Below are 24,186 nucleotides of genomic sequence, written 5' to 3' on the forward strand. Positions count from 1 at the left end.
ACACCGGGGGAGGGAGATGAGTGAGGGGTCTGAGGGGAGGGGGAATAGGGTACACCGGGGGAGGGAGATGAGTGAGGGGTCTGAGTGGAGGGGGAATAGGGTACGCCAGGGGGAGGGAGATGAGTGAGGGGTCTGAGTGGAGGGGGAATAGGGTATGCCTGGGGGAGGGTGATGAGTGAGGGGTCTGAGGGGAGGGGGAGTAGGGTATGCCTGGGGGAGGGAGATGTGAGGGGTCTGAGCGGAGGGGGAGTAGGGTACGCCAGGGGGAGGGAGATGTGAGGGGTCTGAGGGGAGGGGGAATAGGGTACACCGGGGGAGGGAGATGAGTGAGGGGTCTGAGCAGAGGGGGAATAGGGTACGCCAGGGGGAGGGAGATGAGTGAGGGGTCTGAGGGGAGGGGGAGTAGGGTATGCCTGGGGGAGGGAGATGTGAGGGGTCTGAGCGGAGGGGGAGTAGGGTACGCCAGGGGGAGGGAGATGTGAGGGGTCTGAGGGGAGGGGGAGTAGGGTACACCGGGGGAGGGAGATGAGTGAGGGGTCTGAGCAGAGGGGGAATAGGGTACGCCAGGGGGAGGGAGATGAGTGAGGGGTCTGAGGGGAGGGGGAGTAGGGTATGCCTGGGGGAGGGTGATGAGTGAGGGGTCTGAGGGGAGGGGGAATAGGGTACGCCAGGGGGAGGGAGATGAGTGAGGGGTCTGAGGGGAGGCGGAGTAGGGTATGCCTGGGGGAGGGAGATGTGAGGGGTCTGAGCGGAGGGGGAGTAGGGTACGCCAGGGGGAGGGAGATGTGAGGGGTCTGAGGGGAGGGGGAATAGGGTACACCGGGGGAGGGAGATGAGTGAGGGGTCTGAGCAGAGGGGGAATAGGGTACGCCAGGGGGAGGGAGATGAGTGAGGGGGTCTGAGGGCAGATGGGGAAATCGACACCTACTGCGGCCTTGCCGACTCCGTAGGGGACACTGAAGGCGTATCTCAGGCCCCCCATGGAGGAGATGACCACGATCAACCCTCTTCCCGCTTCCACCATCATCCGGGCCCCGTACACGGAGCACATGTAGTGACCCCTGGGGGCAGAGAGAAAGATGGGGGGCAGAGAGGGGGGAGTGGGGCGGGCAGAGGGAGGGGTGGAAGAAGAAGGATGGGGTGGAGGGCAGAAGGAGGAGTGTGGGGGTAAGAGGGAGGGGGTGTGGGGGCAGAGGGAGGGGTGTTAATAGTGTGAGCATATTCCCTCCCTCTCCCCAATCCCTCCAGCTTCCCTTCCCCCATCCCGAACCTCCCCATCACTCCGCCCCCCTCAGTCTTTTCCATCCACCTCGGCCTCACCTTCCCCCTCCCACCCTCCACACTGCACCACCGCTGGGAGCTCCGTCACTTAGGGAGTGCCTTCTCCCTTCCTCTGGCACGTCCACACGCAGTGAGGTGGGGAGGGGTGGTACCGACCCCAGGGGGTGTGGGGGTTGTCAAGGGGGAGCAAGGGAGAAAGAGAGTGTGAAAGAAAGAGGGGTCGGGGTGGGGCGCGGACGGCACCTGCATCTGTCCCAGGTCTCCGTAGCCCAGCCGGGCCCGACTTACCGCAGTCCCACGTTGTTGATGTCATCCCAGACCGAGGGCGGCATCTCCCAGAATTTCGTTCTGCGGTTCTCGAAGATGGCCTGTGCACAACACATCAGAGATCCCAGTCTGTCCAGCCCTGACGGGGCAGACGGCGAGGCCAGGACAGGACACGGGGGCAGGGCAGGCATTCAGCCACGGGGCACTGGGCGAGAGGATGGGTGACGGGAAGTGGAGGAAGAAGTAGTGGGGATGGGGCAAATGTGGCGGGGGGGAGAGGGGGTGTGTGGAGTGTGTGGAAAGTGGAAGGGGGAGTGCAGGAGTGAGGGGGTGGGGGCAGTGTGAATGGGGAAGAGGGGAGGTGTGACCTGGAGAAAGGGGGAGAAGTCAATGGGGGATGGGGCAAGTGCTGAAGGAGGAGGGGGAGGGAGGAGTGGGGACAGGGAGGAGGGGTGACGAGGGAGGAGGGGTGACGGGGGAGGAGGGGACGGGGAGACGGGGTGACGGGGGGGGACGGGGAGGGGGGACGGGGGAGGGAGAGGGGGGACGGGGAGGGGAGACGGGGAGGAGGGGACGGGGAGGAGGGGACGGGGGGACGGGGAGGGGGGACGGGGAGGGAGAGGGGGGACGGGGAGGGAGAGGGGGGACGGGGAGGGGAGACGGGGAGGAGGGGACGGGGAGGAGGGGACGGGGAGGAGGGGACTGGGAGGAGGGGATGGGGAGGAGGGGACAGGGAGAGGGGACAGGGAGGGGGGACAGGGAGGGGGGACGGGGGAGGGAGGGGGACGGGGGAGGGAGGACGGGGACGGGGAGGAGGGGAATGGGGAGGAGGGGAACGGGGAGACGGGGAGGAGGGGTGACGGGGAGGAGGGGTGACGGGGAGGGGGGGGTGACGAGGGGGGATGGGGAGGAGGGGATGGGGGACGGGGATGGGGAGGGGGAGGGGGAGGGAGGGGGACGGGGAGGAGGGGACGGGGAGGAGGGGACGGGGAGGAGGGGACTGGGAGGAGGGGATGGGGAGGAGGGGACAGGGAGGGGGGACGGGGGGGAGGGAGGGGGACGGGGGAGGGAGGGGGACGGGGGAGGGAGGACGGGGACGGGGAGGAGGGGAATGGGGAGACGGGGAGGAGGGGTGACGGGGGGGAGGAGGGGTGATGGGGAGGGAGGATGGGGGACGGGGATGGGGAGGGGGAGGGGGAGGGGGGAGGGGGAGGGGGGAGGGGGAGGGGGGAGGGGGGAGGGGGAGGGGGAGGGGGAGGGGGGACGGGGAGGAGGGGATGGAGGATGAGGATTGGAAAGGAGTGGATGATCTCCTGCTGTGGGCCCATGTTGGCATTCTGTGGGGGAAGGCGACTGGAGGAAGGGATGAGGGAGATGGGGCCACTGGGAGGAGAGAGAGAGTCATTGTGGACTGACTGTGCGATTTGTGAGAGGTGCCATTACGAAGGGGATGGCTGCCAGGTATGGCTCCCTGATTTCAGCCCCCAGGGTGTACTGGGTGACGGGGAGTACTGGGCAAGGGGTTTTGCAGTGGGCGGTGGGTACTGGTTTCGGTTCAGTGCTGGCAGAGGCCTTGCCCTCGCTCCTACCTGAACCCCCGAGTAGGCATTGTTGACCAGGATGTCCAGGCGGCCATCTTGCTCCTGCTTCACCCGGCCGAAGAGGGAACTGACTTCCTCCTCCTTGCCCGAGTCGCACACCACCGGCACACACTTCCCGCCGCGCGCCTCCACCTGACAAGGGTAGGAGAAACAAAGCGTGAGGGAGGGGAGGAGGGGACTGATGGTGCATCAAAATGGCCGCCCCTGCCCTCGCTACAGCACAGAATCGTGCCCACAGCAGGCCTGGGCCCACTACAGCTCACAGTGGCTGTTGGCTGGGCGGCAATGTACTCATACCCACAATACCGCCAATCTTTGTATCGTCCGTGAACTTACACTTTCACCAAGCTGTTCATAAATATACATTACAAACAGCAGAGGTCCCACTAGTGCAGAATGCCACCAGTCACAGGCCTCCAGCTAGAATAAATCCCATTGACTGCCGTGGACAAATCTGAATCCAAACAGCCAATTCACCGTGGATCCCACACATCTTACCCTTCCAGATGAGCCTCCCGTAAGGGATCTTGTCAAACTCCTTAATAAAATCCAGGTCGACAACATCCACAGTTTAAAATTCAAGGTGGTGTGTGTTGCCATTGTTCAGTATACAGGTGAAAAAGGGAACAAAATGATTGTTACTCCAGGTCTGACGCAGCGTAGAAAACGCAGTCAGCATGAAGAACTATAAGTACAAAAGCAACTTGTCAGACACAGTACACGGTCTGATCCTGTGCTCGGTGCTGGGGGTGGGATGGGTTACTGGGTGGAGCATCTGTGAGTATGGATATGCATTCTCCAGCTCTCTTCAGCCTTGGTGAGCTTTCCTGTGCTGTGGGACCATGAGAGGTCGTGCCAGGAGTTTGAAACAGCTCGTAGTTTCCGCTGCTGTGCCCTTTGTTAATTCAACAGTTTAAATCACAAAGTCCTGCATGACCCAGATCAACACGTTGACGTAGAGTGGAAGCTTGCGTGCTTCAAGGACTCTATCAGGCGATGCCAACTCAGGTTGGAACGGCTGTGGACGAGAAGCCAGACAAAGGCTGATCGAACCCTGGCTCCCGAACAGACAGACTCACGTCTGTCCCTCCCGGGCCACAATTCACCATCAATCAAGCCAGCTTTTCAATATATACCAGCTCCATCTTCGCCCAGATTAACAAGGTCTGCATTCACGGTGCCCGAGTCCGCCGTGTCTGGGAAGTGTACTAGACTCTACAAGCTCAACACCCAATAGTAACTTTTCTAACAACGAACCAGCACGAAGATCACTGGAAACTCAGATCAAGATATCTTCACTCAAAGTCCAAGGCACGTCAACGGTGAAATGCGAATACCTCTCTTGGCATTGACGTTCATGTAGATGCCCTCCAAGGACCTGTTACCAAGACCTCTGCTCCATCTAGAGATGGGATTCCCACATACCATAGAGTGACAGCTGTATTCCACAAGAAACACGGGACAGTATTTATGCCAAAATCTCATTTACTTCCATTTCTGTTACTAGTTCTGACATCACACCAGATAACAGTATCCACAACACTATTATTCTAAAAAGTCAAAATCTAACTCTAGTAAATACCTATAAACCTCAAAATGAGGGATGGCCAAATCCACTGTTACCAAAAACCAAACACCCAGCAATATGCAATGTCATCATACAGGTTGGGGATACTCAGAAAACAACACACAGGAGAAGCGATCAGTCACTGGGCATCTAATAACGACCTTCAACTACCATACGATCCGAAAGATAAAGGGACATTTATCTCAGCTAAATGGCAGAATTACACACCAGACCTCTGCTTTGTAACACCAGTCAACCTGAGCCCCTACCAGCTACACAAGTCACAGAACATAGAAATTTACAGCACATTACAGGCCCTTCGGCCCACAATGTTGTGCCAACCGTGTGTCCTACTCTGCAGACTGCCTAGAATTTCCCCACTGCATAGCCTTCTATTTTTCTTAAAAGACCCTATTGTATCCACTTCCACCACCATCGATGGCACTGTATTCCACGCACCCAGCACTCTCTGTGTGAAAAACTTACCTCTAACATCCCCTCGGTACCTATTTCCAAGCATCTTAAAACTATGCCCCCTCGTGTTAGCCATTTCAGCCCTGGGTAAAAGCCTCTGACTATCCACACAATCAATGCCTCTCATTATCTTATACACCTCTATCAGGTCACCTCTCATCCTCCGTCGCTCCAAGGAGAAAAGGCCAAGTTCACTCAACATATTTTCATCAAGTACGCCCTCCAATCCAGGCAACATCCTTAAATCTCCTTTGCACTCTCCCTATAGTATCCACATCCTTCCTGTAGTGAGGTGACCAGAACTGAACACAGTACTCCATGGGGTCTGACCAGGATCCTATATAGCCGTAACATTACCTCTCGGCTCCTAAACTCAATCCCATGGTTGATGAAGGTAAACACACCATACGCCTTTTTTGAGTGTCCTATGGACACGGACCCCAAGATCTTTCTGATCCTCCACACTGCCAAGAGTCTTACCATTAATACTATATTCTGCCATCATATTTGACCTATCAAAATGAACCACTTCACACGTATCTGGGTTGAACTCCATCTGCCACTTCTCAGCCTAGTTCCAAATCCTATCGATGTCCCGCTGTAACCTCTGACAGCCCTCCACACTATCCACAACACCCTCAACCGTTGTGTTATCAGCAAACTTACTAACCCACCCTTCTGCTTCTTCATCCAGGTCATTTATAAAAATCACAAAGAGGAGGGTTCCAGAACCGCTCACTGGCCTCCATGCAGAATACGAACCAACCACAACCACCCTTTGCCTTCTGCGGGCAAGCCAATCCTGGATCCCTGGTGGTTTTCTCAGCACAGACCAGTGCTAATAGCAGTTGGAACCCAAATACTCACTCATCGCTCTGTCCCAAAACCCAGATGGAACTCCGGAGAAGAAAACTGGGAAAAAATCACCTCGCAAGTCGATGATATGTGTGGAGGAATACAACCCACCGCCAAACATTTCCAGTGACTTCAGACTTGTGCCAAAATGTGAGAAAGAGGCACCGAGAGGTCGTCAACAAAAATACATTCCTTGTTGGTCTAAAGAAAGCGAGGAACTATTTCAAGAGTTTAAAACAACAGGTAAGATAACTACGTCTAATGATTTCAAATTGTTCCACAACGACAGACGAAATCGATGGATGGAAACTGTTGAAAACACTGTTTTCACTCACTCCAGCAAACCTGCATGGACCGTCCTCAAAGAACCAGACCCCAACACAGCACCAAAGCAAAACCAATTATCCAGTCAGTGCAGACGCATTAGTAAAACACATCGGACAGAGAGGAATGCACACTCCTAATCGTAAATTTGAAACACAAGTTAAACACGGATACTGGAAACTTACAGGAGCACACCAGATGATGACAACACATTTACACTTCCAATAACACCAGCATGAGTAAAATCCACCGGACAAATCACTAAATCAGCAAGCACATCGACGGTATCCAGAAATGCTGAAACATCTCAGGAGGAGGGTATCAAATGGCTAACTCGCACTTTCACTGATGTCATAACGAAAGGAAAATACCCCGACACTTGGAAGCATGCCAAAGTTAATGTGATACTCAAACCAGGAGGGCCTGCAGATGATCCCACAGGCACCCGCACACTTTCTCTCCTCCGCTGTAGCGACAAACTTCTTGAGCATATTATTTTACCCAGATCATTATCTCTGATAGATCCTTACATATCGGTCGAGCAAGCTGGCGGCAGACAACACCACAATACCAGTGAACAAGCTCTCGCACTCCCATCGTATATTGAATCAGGCTTTAAACTCAAAAAGAAAATGAGCAATTTTTAAATCAATTCACCCACTGTATATGACACTGTTTGGAAACAAGGCTTAATGTTAAAACTAGCCTGAATCATCCCATGTAAAAAGACCTCCACAGAGTGACAGACACCCTTTCCCTCATCCCCTGCCTAGGAAGTGACACCAGTTGCATTATGAAATTCCACAATGGGGCCCCCCCCCACCCCCAAGGGTCAGTTCTGGCTCCGATCTTGTTCAATCTGCACCTCAGTGACCTTGCTGAAACCAAACTGCTAAATCTGGATCTGCTGTTGAGTTAGCCATAGCCTTCCAATGGAAAGGTGTATGTCAAATCAATTGAAAAAAACCTTACCCAAGGTATCAACTCCTGAGCCAACTACTTCTCAAAGTGGTACCTAAAAGTGCACATCAATAAAACAGTAACTTCCATATTCCATCAGGACAACCGACTAACCAAACTTAAACTTAGTATCAAACTAAGTGACAAATAGCTACCCAATGAGCCACACACAAAGTACTTAGCAGTCACACTGGATGGAACTCTCTCATACAAGATCCACCTTCAAAATGTTGCAAAGAAACTAAAATCCAGGATGGGCACGATCAAGAAGATAGCAGGAACCAGATGGGGAGATAACCAGTCAGTCCTACGAACATCGAGCCAGCACTATGTTTCTCACTCGCTGAATGCTGTGCCCCCACTTGGGAGAGAAATGCTCAACAAACATCATCAATACACAGCTCCATACTTCTCTGAGAATAACTTCAGGAACCCTAAAATCCACACCTGTCCAATGCCTGCCAACAGTGAGTGGAATAGCACTCCCGGAGATCTGTACAAGAGCAGCTTCAGCAAATTTCTACAAGTGTATCCAAAACATGCTCAACAACATTCCAGTTCATAAACTCATCGAAAATGCTCCTCCACCTTCCTGACTAAAATCTCAAAAACCTTTCTACAACTTGAAAAGCTGATGACAAACACACTGAATAGAGCCAGTACTGGCTCGCCAATCCGTCCCCTGGTAGAGATCTGATTGACGACCCCACCTTGCCCTCCCTGGGCTTTACTATAGCTACCAGAGGAAAAAACTGGACAGCCGCAAATAGACTCAGAGGTTGACCTGCCAAAAACGGTGCAAACACTACACTGATGGCGCCCACAACAAACCCCAGCTTTCCCCTGTGGTGCCCCAACCCAGGACGTCCTCCCCCTGGTCTGGATGTGCCCTCTCACCAGGACCAGAGACGGCTTTGCCGTGGTCCATCGATGTGGCGACCAACTGGAGGAGTGGCCAATTAGTATGAGGAGAAAAACAACTACCAGACGAAACAACAGTCAGTAGATGTGAGGTGTAGCACTTTGGGGAGGCAAACGACGACAGGACTTTCACAGTGAACATTTGGGTCTTGGATTTATGGCAGAACAGAGGGGCCAGCAGCTGCCTGAAAGTGGCATCACTGATAGACCGAGTACTGAACAGGCTTTTGGCATACAGGCCTTCATCACTCTGGGCACTGAGTATAGACTTGGGACATTATGTTACAGTTGGACAAGACATTAGTGAGGTCACGTTTGACGCAGTGTGTTTGATTATGGTCAACCAGCTAGGAACGATGACATTAAGTGTGAAAGAGTTTAGAGGAGGCGTTGCCAGGACTCGAGGGACTGGGTCATCAGGAGAGACAATAGACAATAGGTGCAGGAGTAGGCCATTTGGCCCTTCGAGCCAGCACCGCCAATCACTGTGATCATGGCTGATCATCCACAATCAGTACCCTGTTCCTGCCTTCTCCCCACGTCCCTTGACTCCGCTAACTTTAAGAGCTCCATCTAACTCTTTCTTGAAAGATTAGAAAAGAGAGGTTAGAAAGGCCAGGCCTTCATTCCCTGGAGTGTAGAAGAATGAGAGGTGATCTTATAGAGGGGAGCACAGGCACAAGAGGCATAGAATCAGAACCAGGTTTCTGGCACAAGGCATGAAATGTGTGGCAAGAAAAAAATAACTACAACATAGAACAGTAGAGTGAATTCCAGGCCCTACAGCCCACATAAACCTACTTAATCTCACCCCTCCCTCCTACACGGCCCATCACTCTCCAGTTTCCTTTCATCCGTGTCGCTTAAATACCCGTTAAGTATCGGCCTCTACCACCACTCCACGGCAGCAGTGCGTTCCCGTCTCTGTGTAAGAACCTACATTGGACGTCTCCCCACGGCTGCGGAATCTAGAAAGAGACAGCATAGGTTTAAGGCGAAGGGGAAGAGATTCCAAAGAAACCCAAGGGAGAACATCTTCACGTGAGGGCGCTGGGTATGTGGACCAGGGAGATGGTAAACGCAGGTACAGTAACAACGTTGAAAAGGGGTTTGGGCGGGGTTCCCGGATAGAGCAGTCCCCTGGCTAGAGGGTCATGGCCAGATGTTGGCAAATGGGAATCTTGGTTGGCACAGATCTTTTGGGGTGAAGGGCCTGTTTCTGTGCTGTGTGACAAGATGGCCACTAGACATTCAAAATGGCTGACAGCAGTACCAAAGTACTGATAAGTGGCTGCCTGCACCCTGACGGAAGGGAGACGAGGGTGGGGGCGGAAAGGAGCTCTTGACATCCAGATCTCCGGATTCAGGCAGGGGTCGCCACACAAGGGCCTTGGAAACTACTACAGCCCATCGCGAAAACCCCTGCGCTCAGTGTGTGCAAAGAGGCCAAGGGCACGCAGAGGCTCTATCGGGTGGGGATCTGTGGCTCTTCCCGTGCTCTGGCTCCCCGGTTAAGCAGCAGGAAGAAGCCAGGAACTTCAGCTGGATACAGAGCACGGAACTGGGGAGTTTCTAGTGGGGCAACCAGTGACATTGCAGGAGGGCTACGTCCTCTCACTATGAAACGGAGACAGCTCTTTTTCCCTTATTAGAGAGGGAGAGAGAGAGCCTGTGGTATGTCCAATACTGGGTGAATGGTTAGTCTTTGGGGAACCGCAAGTCTGTGTTTTTATTGATGCTTTGCTGCACGCTTGAGTGCTCGGTGGAGGGTGCTGATGCTTTTTTGTTGGTGGGGGTGAGGGGGTTTGTTGCCTCACTGATGCTTGTGCATGAGAGGGGGGAGCTGTGGGGGGGGCTTTAGGCTTCTAATGTTTTAACTGTCATTCATTCTTTGGGGGCACTGCTGTTTTCATGGATGTCTGCGAAGAAAAAGAATTTCAGGATGTATATTGTATACATTTCTGACATTAAATGCACCTGTTGAAAGTACAAGAAGTAGATTGTGAAGCTAGGAGTCCATCTTTTTTTGTAATTTACTTTTTATTGAAGTTCATCATCAAACAAACATTTCCATAAGATGTATTTCAGATACTGTACATATATATTATAGTCATATTTGTCACAAATTTCCACAATATATATCTGAGGTATACACATAGAAAGGAGAGGAAAGAAAGAACAATCAAAAGAAGAAAACTATGTACAAAGTAGGGAGTGATTTTTTTTTAAACAACATATTCATTGACTTGTGAGAATAAAATCAGGCCTATGAGGTGTTATGTAATTAAACCACTTTTCCCAGTATGAATAAAATTGTTCCAACTTATCATTAACAGATGCTGTTATCTTCTCCATTTTGTAAATGTCCATTGTAATTTCCATCCATACATTTAAAGTTGGGCTCTCCTATGATAACCATTTCCTGGTAGGGGTCTTTTTACCAGCCACCAGCAGTATATTCATTAAATATTTACCTCTTTTCAACCATTCTTGAGGTATATACCCAAAATATATAGTCTTACTTGCTAAGGGTATTTCACATTTAAAGATGTCTTGTAGGGCATTATGTATCCCACTCCAATAGTCTTTGATAACAAGGGCATTCCCAGAAAATATGATAATGGTTTGCATTTTGATTTCCACAATTTCTTCAGCAAACAGGGAGGTTACTATCATAATGGGATTTCAGAGAGGGTGTAATAAAATATCTTATCAAGTTTTTCCACCCGAACTCCCTCCATTTCTGTGAACGGGTACACTTCCATTGATACCTCCATATTATTGTCCATTCTTCCTCAGATATTATTATCCCTCCTTCCTTCTCCCATTTTGTTTTAATGTAGGAAGTCGAATGTGTTTTAAGATATGACAAACCCTTATACACGCTTGAAATGATTCTACTACCGTTGTCTGAATTATACATTTTTCTAAACAGTTCTATCAAACATGTACTTGCCTTGATTACATTTTTAACCGCCCTAACATACTGCCGCATCTGTAAATACCGATAAAAGACTTGTTTTTCTAATAAGTGTTTCTCTTTGAACATTTCAAAACTGAACAGTGTTCCTTCTTTCATTATAATGCAAATCGCTGTTATTCCTTTAGCTGTCCAGTCCTTAAATCTAGCATCCAGTTTACTTGGCGTAAAATCTGAGTCATATGCACACCATTTAAGAATTGTAATGTCTCTCTCTAGTTTATATTCTTTTATAATAGTGTTCCATATTTTAAGAGTCCATTTCACCCATGGGTCATCAATAATATTTATGTAACTTTGTCGGTTGTTATCAGCCGAAATTGCCTGTATGGGGATGGAAAGTATCCTCTCCTCAATGTTTTTCCATTGAGCGCCATATGATGGGTTGCACCAGCATATCACAGCTCTCAACTGTGCTGAAAAATAGTAATCTCTAAGAGAAGGTAGGCCCCATCCCCCCTTTTCCTCGGCTAATTGCAGAGTTTTGAGACAAACCCTGGGCCTTTTATCTTGCCATATATCTTGATAGCATCTTGTTCCATTCATTGAATTGATTTTGGTTAATCTCTATTGGTAGGGTCTGAAACAGATATAGTAGTCTGGGCAGTATATTCATTTTAATAGATTCAATCCTTGATCTGAGACCAAGAAAAATTAGGTTCCATCTTGTTATATCTTCCTTAATTTTTTTATATATAGGCTGATAATTGCATTCTGATAATTTTACCAAATCTTTTGGCATAATGATGCCCAAATATTTGACAGACTCTGTTTGCCATGCTTAAGGATACCTACTTTCAATTTCTCTTGGTGGGCTATAGTTATATGAAAGTAATTGGGTTTTATCTATGTTGATCTTGTATCCTGATAATTGGCCATATTGTTCAAAGGATTGCATCAATTTAGGTAAAGAGTATATTGATTGCCCTAGACAGATCAAAATGTCATCTGCGTAACAGGCCATTTTATGCTCTGTCCCTTTAATAGTAATTCCCCTGATATCTTCATTTTGTCTGATGTGTTGAGCTAATGGTTCCCCCAGATATAATGTGAAGAGTAGCGGTGACCATGCACAACCCTGTCTCATGCCCCTTTCTGGGGTAAAACTATTAAACATCCATTAATTTTAATCCTGGCAGTAGGATTGTCATATAGTACCTGCATAGTTTTAATAATTGTGTCATGTAGACCAAATCTCTGTAAAACTCTGTAAAGAAAATTCCAATTAACCGAATCAAATGCTTTTTCAGCGTCCACGCTCATCACTATTGCTTCAATTTCATTTTTTTTTATATGATCCATAATGTGAATTGTCCTTTGTATATTGTCTTGTGTTTGGCATTGTTGTATAAAACCTGTCTGATCATTATGTATCAGTGTGGATAGAAACTCTTCTAATCGTTTGTTACCCTTGCCTTCTTTCGCCTCCTGAGATTATCGCCTCCTTCCAGCTGGGTGGCATTTGCGTCTTTCTTAAGAACCCAGTTCAGTGTGGGGAGTAAAACAGAATTAACTAATTTCTAAACTCATTATACCACTCAGCCATATATCCATCTGATCCTGGAGATTTGCTTAATCTAAGCCTACTAATTGCAGTTTTTAGTTCAGCTTCAGTTATGTCAGCAGTCATCGTTCTATTTTGTCCTTTACTTAAAGTGGGTAACTCTAAAGAATTCAGGAAGGTGTCAGTCTGGGCTACGCTTCCCCCTGGAGCTTTGGAATACAGTGTTTTGTAAAACATTTCGAAAGCTTCTTGAATTTCACTTAGCTTATTTTTTTTTTATCACTTTTGTTCTTGGATCCCTAATTCTATGAATTGTATTTTCTGCTATCTTTTTTTTCCAGTTTCCACGCCAGTATTTTCATAGATTTAGATCCACTTTCATAGTGTCTCTATTTCAAAATATTAAATTTGTTCTAATTTCTTATGTAGCTAAACTATTAATTTCATTCCTAATTTTTAAAATTTCCTCTAGTGTATCCTGTGCCAAACTCAATTTGTGTTTTTTTTTTCTAGTTCTTTCAGCTTATTTTGTAATTCCTCTAATGTTTTATTCCTTATTTTTTCTTATATGAAGATATCGCTATAACTTTCCCTCTTAAGACAGCCTTCAGAGTGTCCCATAGAATGGGAGGTGAAACCTCTCCATTATCATTGAATTCTAAGTAAAGACCAATTTCTTTTTTAATTTGTTCCTTAAAATAGGAATCACTGAGTAGACTTGAGTTTAGTTTCCAATTAGTATTCTTTGGTTGTAGGTCAAAATCAACAGATAAATATATAGGTGCATGGTCACTTACATCTATTGTCCCAATTCCACAGGTGATTATTTCGACTTCATCTTTCTCAAATGCTATGAAATAGTCTATTCTTGTATATACGGAATGGGGTGCAGAATAATGAGTGTAATCCCTTCTGTCGGGAAAAAGGTCTCTCCATATATTAATTAGACCAACACCCTCAAAAAGTGTGTTAACTTTATGTAAGGATGTTGGTTCATAAGTTTTTCTATCGGAAGAGTCTAACTTTGGTTGTAATTGTAAATTTAAGTCTCCCCCACATATCAAGAGACCTTCTGTATCCATTATCATATATTAGTAATTTTCTGGAAGAAACTAATACCACTTCCTGGGGGTGCGTATATATTCAATAAAGTAACTGGATTTACGTCTATATTCCCCCTTACCAGTATATATCTGCCCTCCTTATCTCCCATTTCGAATACTTTTTCAAAATTTAGCTTGCTTGAGATGAGAATAGCAACTCCTCTTCTATGTCCTGATTTATATGAGGAGAAAAACAAATTAGTGAAGCCCGTTCTCTTTAATTTTCCATGCTCATAATCACTTAAGTCAGTGGTCCCCAACCACCGGGCCGTGAGGAAACAATATGATTTAGTGATAGGAGTCAGCTGCACCTTTCCTCATTCCCTGTCACGCCCACTGTTGAGCTGTTACGCACGCGAGGTCATTACCCGCGCGTCATCCATGTCAGCGCGGGAAGATCAACTCCTGGAGCTTGCAAATGACGGCGGGCTGAAAAGTATGTTTGACATAACATCTCTGTCGGCATTCTGGATCAAAGTCAGAAGCACTGAAAATGTTGCTTCCATTTCCAACATATCTCTGCAATGAATGCAACGAAAACTAAATTGCGGAATAGGCTGGACATAAGGAACCCCTTCGAGTATCGCTGTCTCCAGTCAGCCCGCGATAGGACCGTCTTGTTGCAGGGAAACAAGCCCAGGGCTCCCACTGATTCAGCGATATTGGTGCGTCGCAATGATTTTATATGTTCATACGGGGAAAATATATGTTGTGTGTTTAATATCCAAACGTTACTTAAAATGTTATGATGCTATTGACTTATATAACCATATAACAATTAAAGCACGGAAACAGGCCATCTCTGCCCTTCTAGTTCATGTCGAATGCAGCTCTCACCCAGTCCCACCGACCTGCACTCAGCCCACAACCCTCCATTCCTTTCCTGTCCATATACCTATCCAACTTAATTTTAAATGATAATATCAAACCTGTCTCTACCACTTCCACTGGAAGTTCGTTCAACACTTACCTCAAGTTCCCCTGTCCTCCCCTGATAATTGACTTATCACTATGTTCATGCGAGGAAAATATGCGGTGTATTTAATATTAAATTCGTTAGATAAACCCTTTTCGAAACGAAATTGAGTGTATTAGCCACTTATCACCTATATGCCGGTCATGATTAACACCACACCCCCCTCCCCGAACAGAATCGCCAAAAACGATTTGTAGAAAAATAATCGGCACGTGCACGTATGCGCACTGGTGCCCGCACAAGGCTTCATGGTCATTGTAGTCTTCCTCTGGGTAAACACAATGCATTTGACTGCTACTCCTGTCCGTTGGCAACCCTACCCCTGCCCACCCCCCCCCCACCCCAGTCGGCAAGAATATTGTCAATATGAAACCAGTCCGCAGAGTAAAAAAGGTTGGGGACCCCTGACTTAAGTGAGTTTCCTGTAAATATACTACATGGGCTTGTTCTTTTTTCATTTTTGATAGAATTTTACTTCACTTGATTGGATTTAACAGCCCATTTGTCCTTAGCCATGTGCATTTATCTATTAGTATATCATTGAGATTTGCAGAATATAACTTAATCGATCTACTCCCTGAACAAATAAGAACCAAGAAACGCAAATAATTTTAAAAAAAGGTACTGAAGGTGTGATCCCAAGGCTGGGGTCTCTAGATGACCCTGGGGGATAGCCCCTCCTACCTGTGAGTTGAGGGCCCCCGCTGCAGTACCTATAAAAGTAAATTAAAAAATCTATGTCCATTATACAGAAATGATTTCCCTGTATCTCTGCCATGTATATATTCTCATTTAGTTGGGGAAAAAGGAGTGAATGAATGAATGAAAAAATTGAGTGATATAAAATCCACATTATAATACACATTTCTTGAGATAGGTATATCATCGTCTATTTTTGCTTCCGTTTAGTTTATCAGCACTTTTAAAGTTAGCCAAACCTTATGGCTACTGCTGGAGGAGGTGAGGGCTGTCTTCGGAGAACTCACAGTCCCGTCCTGTTCCCGTCTCCTGCTTTCTCGGTCCTCTTACTATTTCTCAAGCAGATTGGGACAACTGCTCAGCCAGGCTTTCCCTTGGTTTGACCACGCTAACGGGCAGTCCTCTGTTGTTCATGTCAGTAGTCGCCTCTTCCGCCGTCTGATATAGCTGTATCCCTCCTTCGTAAAATACTCTCAGTTTAGCAGGGTACAGCGTTTGGAATTTAATCTTTTCTTGCTTTAATATTCATTTTGCATCGGAATATTCCTTCCGTTTCTGTAGGATCTCCGGAGGGTAATCATGATCGAAGTATATTAACTTCCCGTTCCAAACCACCCTCTTCTTACCCCAGGCCCTTTGTAGAATCTCCGCCTCACTCTTGAATCGAAGGAATCTAAGTACTATCGAGCGTGGCTTACTTTGTCTGTCTCCGAGAGGGCTCGGGACAAGGGCATGATGCGCCCTCTCAATTTCAATCTCCATAGTCGGGGGAATCTCCAGCGCTTCCCACAGCAACTTTTCTACAAAGTCTATCAGCGACAATCCCTCTGCTCCTTCAGGAACATTATAAATCCCGATATTTTCTGTCGTGATCTTCTCTCCTGGTCAAGCAATTTACTCTCCTGTTGATTTAATATTTTTATCGTCTTACTTAGTATCCATTCCACGTTTTGCACGCGATCTTTCACCTTCTCAATTCGAGTCTCTGCCACCGCTATTTTCTGATTGACGTTGGCGAGCTCTGACTTTATACCATTGAGCTGCTGTTTTATATCCTTTTGGACTTCCCTTATCTCTTCCAGAATCCTAATCATATTTGCCAGTTGGCCTGCACGAGGCCCCGCGTCAGCCTCACCGCCACGCGCACGTGTAGGACAGCTGTGCTCTTCTTCCATAGCCTCGACATTGATGCTTTTTTTTATATCTCCATTCCTTCTCCCCATTCTTGCGCCCCTAAACAATTCAGATACTTTCAGAAGATTTAAAAACGCAAACACGAGGAAATCTGAAGATGATGGAATTTCAAGCAACACACATAAAAGCTGCTGATGAACGTAGCAGGCCAGGCAGCATCTCTGGGAAGATCTTATATCTGATGGATTAACAGGGCAACATATGCCTTTCTCCAGAGGAGCTATTGATTTAAGCTGCCATTCCGGACAATGACGTCACCGGAACCCCCGCTAGGAGTCCATCTTTTTGTTTGAGAACCCGCTAACAGCAGGGTAAAAGCTGTGCTTGAGCCTGGCAGTACATGCCTTCTGCCCGATGGGAGAGGGGCAAAGAGAGAATGTCTGGAGTGGGTAGGGTTCTTAATGATGCCGGCTGCTTTACTGAGGCAGCGAGAAGTGTAGACAGAGCCCGTGGAGGGGAGGCTGTGTCCACGACTCCCTGCGGTTCCTTGTGGTCACGGTTAGAGCTGTTGCTGTTCCAAGCCACGATGCATCCAGAAATGCATTCTAACTTCCGTTAATGCCTCTCCTCCCCTTCTTACCTCATCTCTTATTTATCATTTCCCCCCTTTCCTTTTTTTCTCTCTCTGTCCTTCTCACAATCACTCCTTGCCTGCTCTCCATCTTCCTCTGGGCTCCCCCCGCCTTTCTTCTCCCTAGGCCTCCTGTCCCGTGATCCTCCCCCTTCTCCAGCCTTGTATCTCCTTTGCCAATCACCTGTCCAGCTCTTGGCTCCATCCCTCCCCCTCCTGCCTTCTCCTATCATTTCGGATCTCCCCCTCCCCCTCTCAAATCTCTTACTATCTCTTCTTTCAGTTAGTCCTAATGAAGGGTCTCAGCCCGAAACGTCGACTGTATCTCTTCCTGTAGATGCTGCCTGGCCTGCTGCGTTCCACCAGCATTTTGTGTGTGTTGCTTGCATCCAGAAAGAATGTTTTCTATGGTGCATTGGTAAAAATTGGTAAGAATGTACAGGGATGTGCCAGATTTCTCAGGCCTTCCTGAGGAAGAGGAGGCATTGGTGAGCATTCTTGGCCGACGTGATTGGGCTGCTGGTGAGGCTCAAACTGAGGAACGGGAGGCTCGCAGACTCAACACTGCTGATATAGACAGCAGCATCCCTCAAGGTAACTGGCAGGTTGGGTCCGTAGTAAGGAAGGTTCGTTCAACTTGAGAGCACGGGGATACAAAAGCAAAGATGTACTACTGAGTCTTTACAAGGGATTGGTCAGACCGTTTTTGCAACATTATGAGCAGCTGTGGGGCCCTGTATGCAAAGGAAGGAATGGAGAGAGTCCAGGGGAGGGTCACACAAAGGATCCCAGCATTTGAAGGGTTAATGTATTTGGTTCCGAGTCGCTGGAGTTCGAAAGGATGAGGGAAGACTCTCACTGGAACTGACTGGATACTGAAAGGTCTGGAAAGCACGGGGGTTTCTAAGGTAGGGACACGTCAGCACAGCTTTGTGGGCCAGAGGGCCTGTATTGGGCTGTAGGTTTTCCATGTTTCTGTAGAGAAACAGTGGGAGTGTCTGGGATCCTAGGGCACAGCCTCAGAGAAAGGGACGCGCCCCCCCCACCCCGTAGAACAGAGATGATGTTGAAATTCCTTCAGCTGGAGAATGGTGAGTCTGTGGAATTCACTGCCACAGACAGCTGCAGAGGCCCAGCCACTGGGTCTGTTTAGAGCGGAAGTTGACAGGTTCTCGATTAATCAGGGCGTGAGAGCTTACAGGGAAAGTGGGGTTGGGAGGAAAAGAAAATGAACGAGCCACAACCAAATGACGGGTAATCTCGACGGGCCGAATGGCTCCTTCGGGGAGCTGTGCACCAGAAAGGCTGAGTCCATCATTAAACAGGACATGGTTCTCACTGTTACTGTCGGGGGGAGGAGGCACATGCTCAGTGATTCAGCAACAGCTCCTTCCCCCTGCCATCCGATTCCTGAATGGACATTGAACCCGTGAACACTACCCCACTACTTTTTTACTTCTATTTTTTGTACTACTTAACTTTACTACATATACAGACACACAAATACACACACATACCTAAACTGTGTATTTCAGTCTTTTCTCTCTCCCTTATCACGTAGGGCTTTAACAAATTCCACAACACATGCAGGTGACATTAAACATGATTACGCAGGTGATATTAAACTGTGTGTCAAGGATATCCCCACCCACCAGCCTGAGAGTTACACAGCGGCCCCTGGGGGAGGGGGAGTGGTTATGGCACGGGTGGCTGCAGGCAGTGTAGTCGGAGAAGGAACAATTTCCCCTGAGCACAGGATGAGAAACGGTGGGCAGCAGATCAGACAGTAAGGAACGGTTAAACAGCGTGCAGGTCCTCTCTGGTCACTAGTGTCTGCGCTGACGGACGGTCCCGTCACTGCAGAAAGCTGACAATTCCGACAAACGGCGGTTCAGAGCCGGGGGCTCAACGGAGAAGGCAGACGGGAGTGAGAAAGATCGACTGGTTACGTGATGTTGCAACGAGGGCATCCACAACACCAACGAACCGACTGTGGGCTTCGGGAAGGGGAAGGGGAAGAGGCATAGACCAGCCTCAGCGAGGGGACAGCAGTGCAAAGGTTCCTAAGCATCAACATCCCTAAGGATCTCATCTGGGTCCCACATATTGATGCAATTACAAAGACAGTGGTTACATTTTCATTCACAGTTTGAGCAGATTTGGTGCGTCACCAGAGACTCGAGCAAGGTTATGTAATGTACTGTGGAGAACGTTCCGAGCGGTCGCAACACAACCGATAAGGAGGCTCCAATGACCGGGATTGTAAACTCAGCCGGCTCCACCACAGGCACAAAAGGAAGGCAGAGCCCATCATTAGGGTGTCGCTATCTGGGATGGACCCTCTACAGGGCAGCTCACAGTAATGTCGTGGTTACTGCAGATCGAGGCCTGGACATTCTGCCTGTCGCCACGGCTGCTGTCTATGGGTGCCCCCGTCTCCTCCCACATCCCAAAGGTCAGGCTGACGAAGTTGCGGGCAGGCTGCGTCAGGGCTCGAAGCATGGCCATGTTGTGGCACAGCGCAATCCTCGCCGTTTGATTTGACGCCAATGACACATCACCCCGTACAGGTGACAAAGAAAGTGAATCTTTTTGTAGGGGAACTTTTTGTACAGGAACCCAAAGACCCACAGTCAGTGATTTAGACACAGCTTCTTCTCCCCCATCACTTTCACAACAGTTCATGAACACCATCACGTTATCCCACTTTCCCTCTGCCACCTCTGGAGTCCACGAACACCCCGTTATCTCTCTTTCCCTTTCTCAACGGCCCACAGACACTATGATCCATGAACATAGACAATGAGCTCGTGCGGGTGGGGAAGGTGATGGGAAGGAGATAAGGGTGGAAATGAGGCAACATACTGGGCAGTGACAATGGAGGGTGGAGGTGATGGGGTTGGAGGGGAGGGCGGTGGACCAACCAGCCAGTACCCTTCACTTGGACGATCCCAACACCCCTCACCTCCTTGGCAGCCTGCTGCAAAGTGTCCATACTGCGGCCAGTGATGTAGACGGTGGCTCCAGCCTCCCCAAGCTGGAGGGCGATGCCCTTCCCAATCCCACGGGAGGCCCCCGTCACGATGCAGATATGTCCCAACAGTTTCTTGGCCATGGTTGCTCCTGCTGGAGGGAAGAAGTGGGAGAAGAGAACATCAGCAGCTGCCACACTCAGTCAAACTGCTGTGCCAAGATTCAGTTTACACTGCCCCATCCCTGACATCAGCGTGATACTGACCGTTACACCCTCCCCCTCCGTCACTGTGGTACTGACTATCACCCCCCCCCAATGCCCGTCAGTGTGATACTGACCATCGCCCCCCTCCCCACGTCAGTGTGGTACTGACCATCGCGCCCCCCCCCGCCCCCATGTCCGTCAGTGTGATACTGACCATCACCCCCAACGTCTGTCAGGGTCGAGTGCACCCTTAAGGCTGATTTGTACTCCTGCGTAGTAGTTTACGCCACAGCCTACGCAAGTGGGCTACGCCGTTGTGAGCATTTATACTTGTACGTTGGTGTGTCTGCGTCTCTCTGAAATTCACCGCCAAAACGCTAGTTGGCGGTGGGGTTTCTATGCCACTGTGTTGAGTTTCTTCCTGTTGAAACTCAACACAAAGAAACTCAAACTTCAAACAATGGCGACAGAAGCTGAAGGAGGGTGAACTTTCTGTTCTTGTCCGGCCTCTGAGAGACTTGGACGAGGAAATGCATTTCAAATATTTTCAGATGTCGGCAGGTAGATTTGACGATTTGGTTCATTGTCTCCAACCGTTCATTTCGCATCAGTGTATGCACAGTATACTCAGAGACGGGCAATCACCATTCGAGTTTCAGCTTCAGGTAGAAGTCAACAGACTGTAGCAGCTAGCTACAAACTGGCATCAAGCACAGGGTCCTCCATAATTCCAGAGGTCTGTAAAGCTTGATGCAAAGCATTGCAGCCAGAGTTCCTTCCCTGCCCCTCAGTCGCCCAGTGGGAAGCTATTGCACTGTAGGAGGAAATGCGATGCTACCAAGCGGACCAATCACAGTTGTTGCGGTCTGCGTCGCCGCGACACGTAGTTACATTTTTGGGGAGGTGCGCGTCAGGCTACGGCGTAGGGTACGTGGCTACGCTGTACCTACGGCGTGGATTTGACGCACAAGTATAAATTGGCCTTTAGGTGCACCAAGGTACAGCAGAACACTGGGGCGTAGGTTCACATCTCACTGAAGCTGGCTACTAATTGGGAAGGTCAGAATGGCCGTGCACAGCATTGTGTCTCTGCAGTGCACGTGGTCTGAGTGTAAAACTCAGGCAGTCATGTTGCAGCTGTACGAAACCTCGGTTCTGGCTATGCCGACATCCCGTGACAGGAAAGACGCGGAGGCTTTGAGGGCACGGCAGAGGGGCTTCACCCGGAACCAGGCTGCACTCAAGTAGCTGAGCTATGAGGGGCTGGAGAGAGCTGGGCTGCTTTCTCTGCACTGTCGCAGGCTGCGGAGAGACCTGACCGACAGTTACGAGAGGATGACAGGCATAGATAGGGTAGGTATAATCAGGGTCGAAACGTCAGAGACGAGGACACAGTGAGTGAGGGAAGAAGAGGTAGGAGGCAAGTTATTTTCTTAAACAGGGTCTGGTAGGTGCCTGCAATGGGCTGCCAGGCAGATGCAGGGATGTTTAAGCCTATGAACTGCCAGCCAACAGAGTTGGCTCAATTGGCATCATGGCCAGCACAGAAGGGCCAAATGGCCTGTTCCTACATTGTACTGTCCAGGAGGTGGAACACAGGTCAGTCCAGCACCAAAGTCAGCAGCAGCTGATTCGCAAGTGACTGGAAGCTTCCTGTGCCCCGCTCGCTTTTCTGGTCCCTGCTCTATTGGAGGGTGGTGGAAGTGATCATTCAGGGTCCAAGAGACCCGCGAGCGCGGCTGAGGGAATATGGTCACCTCGCGGTCAGCAAGACACCGTTACAGCTCGGGGAGATTGTTCAGGGCCCGGGAGAGAGACCCGCGAGCACGGCTGAGGGAATACGGTCACCTCGCGGTCAGCAAGACACCGTTACAGCTCGGGGAGATTCTTCAGAGCCCGGGAGAGATCCGCGAGCATGGCTGAGGGAATACAGTCACCTCGCGATCAGCAAGACACCATTACAGCTCGGGGAGATTGTTCAGAGTCCGGGAGAGACCCGAGCACGGCTGAGGGAATACAGTCACCTCGCGATCAGCAAGACACCGTTACAGCACGGGGAGATTGTTCAGGGTCTGGGAGAGAGACCCGCGAGCACGGCTGAGGGAATATGGTCACCTCGCGGTCAGCAATACACCGTTACAGCTTGGGGAGATTGTTCAGGGCCCGGGAGAGAGACCCGAGCACGGCTGAGGGAATACGGTCACCTCGCGGTCAGCAAGACACTGTTACAGCTCGGGGAGATTGTTCAGGGTCTGGGAGAGAGATCCGCGAGCACGGCTGAAGGAATACAGTCACCTCGCGGTCAGCAAAACGCCGTTACAGCTTGGGGAGATTGTTCAGGGTCCGGGAGAGAGATCCGCGAGCATGGCTGAGGGAATACGGTCACCTTGCGGTCAGCAAAACGCCGTTACAGCTCGGGGAGATTGTTCAGGGCCCGGGAGAGACCCGCGAGCACGACTGAGGGAATACGGTCACCTCACGGTCAGCAAGATACCGTTACAGCTCGGTGAGATTGTTCAGGGTCCGGGAGAGAGGTCCGCGAGCACGGCTGAGGGAATACAGTCACTTCGCGGTCAGCAAGACACCGTTACTGCTCGGGGAGATTGTTCAGGGTCCGGGAGAGACCCGAGCACGGCTGAGGGAATATGGTCACCTCGCGTTCAGCAAGACATCGTTACAGCTCGGGGAGATTGTTCAGGGTCCGGGAGAGAGACCCGAGCACGGCTGAGGGAATACAGTCACCTCGCGGTCAGCAAAACACCGTTACAGCTCGGGGAGATTGTTCAGGGTCCGGGAGAGAGACCCGAGCACGGCTGAGGGAATACGGTCACCTCGCGGTCAGCAAAACACCGTTACAGCTCAGGGAGATTGTTCAGGGCCCGGGAGAGATCCGTGAGCACGGCTGAGGGAATACGGTCACCTCGCGGTCAGCAAGACACCGTTATAGCTCGGGGAGATTGTTCAGGGTCTGAGAGATCCGCGAGCACGGCTGAGGGAATACAGTCACCTCGCGGTCAGCAAGACACCGTTACAGCTCGGGGAGATTGTTCAGGGTCCGGGAGAGACCCGAGCACGGCTGAGGGAATACGGTCACCTCGCGGTCAGCAAGACACCGTTACAGCTCAGGGAGATCAATCCCAGTATCTGTACATCCTCTTGATGGAATGTGTGGGATTTCTCTGGGTTCCTCCCACAGTCCAAAGATATAGTTATAGAAGAGGAATTAGGCCCTTTGCCCCATCGATTCTGCTCAGCCATTTCATCATGGCTAATTCAATTTTCCCTCTCAGCCCCAAACTCCCACCTCCTCCCTGTATCCCTTCATACCCTGACCAATGAAGAATTTATCAGCCTCTGCCTTAAATACACATAAAGATGGCCTCCATGACCGCCTGTGGCAAAAGAATTCCACAGATTCAGCACCCTCTGGCTAAAGAAATTCCTCCTCATCTCTTCTAAAAGGACATCCATCTGTTCTGAGACTCTCCCACCACAGGAAACCATTTGATAAGTTTCAATTATGTCACCGCTCACTCTTCTGAATTCTAGTGAATTCAGGCCCAGAGCCATCAAACACTCTCCATATGACAAGCCGTTCAATTGTGGAATCATTTAAATCCTCTCCAGTTTCAGCACATCCTTTCAAAGGTAAGGGAACCAAAAACGCTCACAATACTCCATGAGGCCTTACCAGTGCTTTATAAAGTCTCAATATTACATCCTTGCTTTTA

At 49.4% G+C, this 24,186-nt stretch overlaps 1 protein-coding gene across 1 annotated transcript in view; it reads right to left on the minus strand.

Annotated features, from left to right (window-relative positions):
- Nucleotides 1-928: 928 nt before the first annotated feature.
- Nucleotides 929-24,186, minus strand: part of LOC140193772 (dehydrogenase/reductase SDR family member 1-like) — a gene marked incomplete at its 3' end in the record, with an annotated part of 40,502 nt that continues 17,244 nt past the window's right edge. Inside the window, exons 2-5 of the mRNA XM_072250941.1 lie at nucleotides 20,243-20,403; nucleotides 3,138-3,281; nucleotides 1,570-1,649; nucleotides 929-1,061 (exon numbers count right to left, since the gene is read on the minus strand). Coding sequence (XP_072107042.1) covers nucleotides 929-1,061; nucleotides 1,570-1,649; nucleotides 3,138-3,281; nucleotides 20,243-20,403 — 518 coding nt within the window. The remainder of the gene's footprint in view (nucleotides 1,062-1,569; nucleotides 1,650-3,137; nucleotides 3,282-20,242; nucleotides 20,404-24,186) is intronic.

This window comes from Mobula birostris, unplaced genomic scaffold (genome assembly GCF_030028105.1).
Source record: "Mobula birostris isolate sMobBir1 unplaced genomic scaffold, sMobBir1.hap1 scaffold_838, whole genome shotgun sequence".
In the NCBI taxonomy this organism is placed as follows: domain Eukaryota; kingdom Metazoa; phylum Chordata; class Chondrichthyes; order Myliobatiformes; family Myliobatidae; genus Mobula; species Mobula birostris.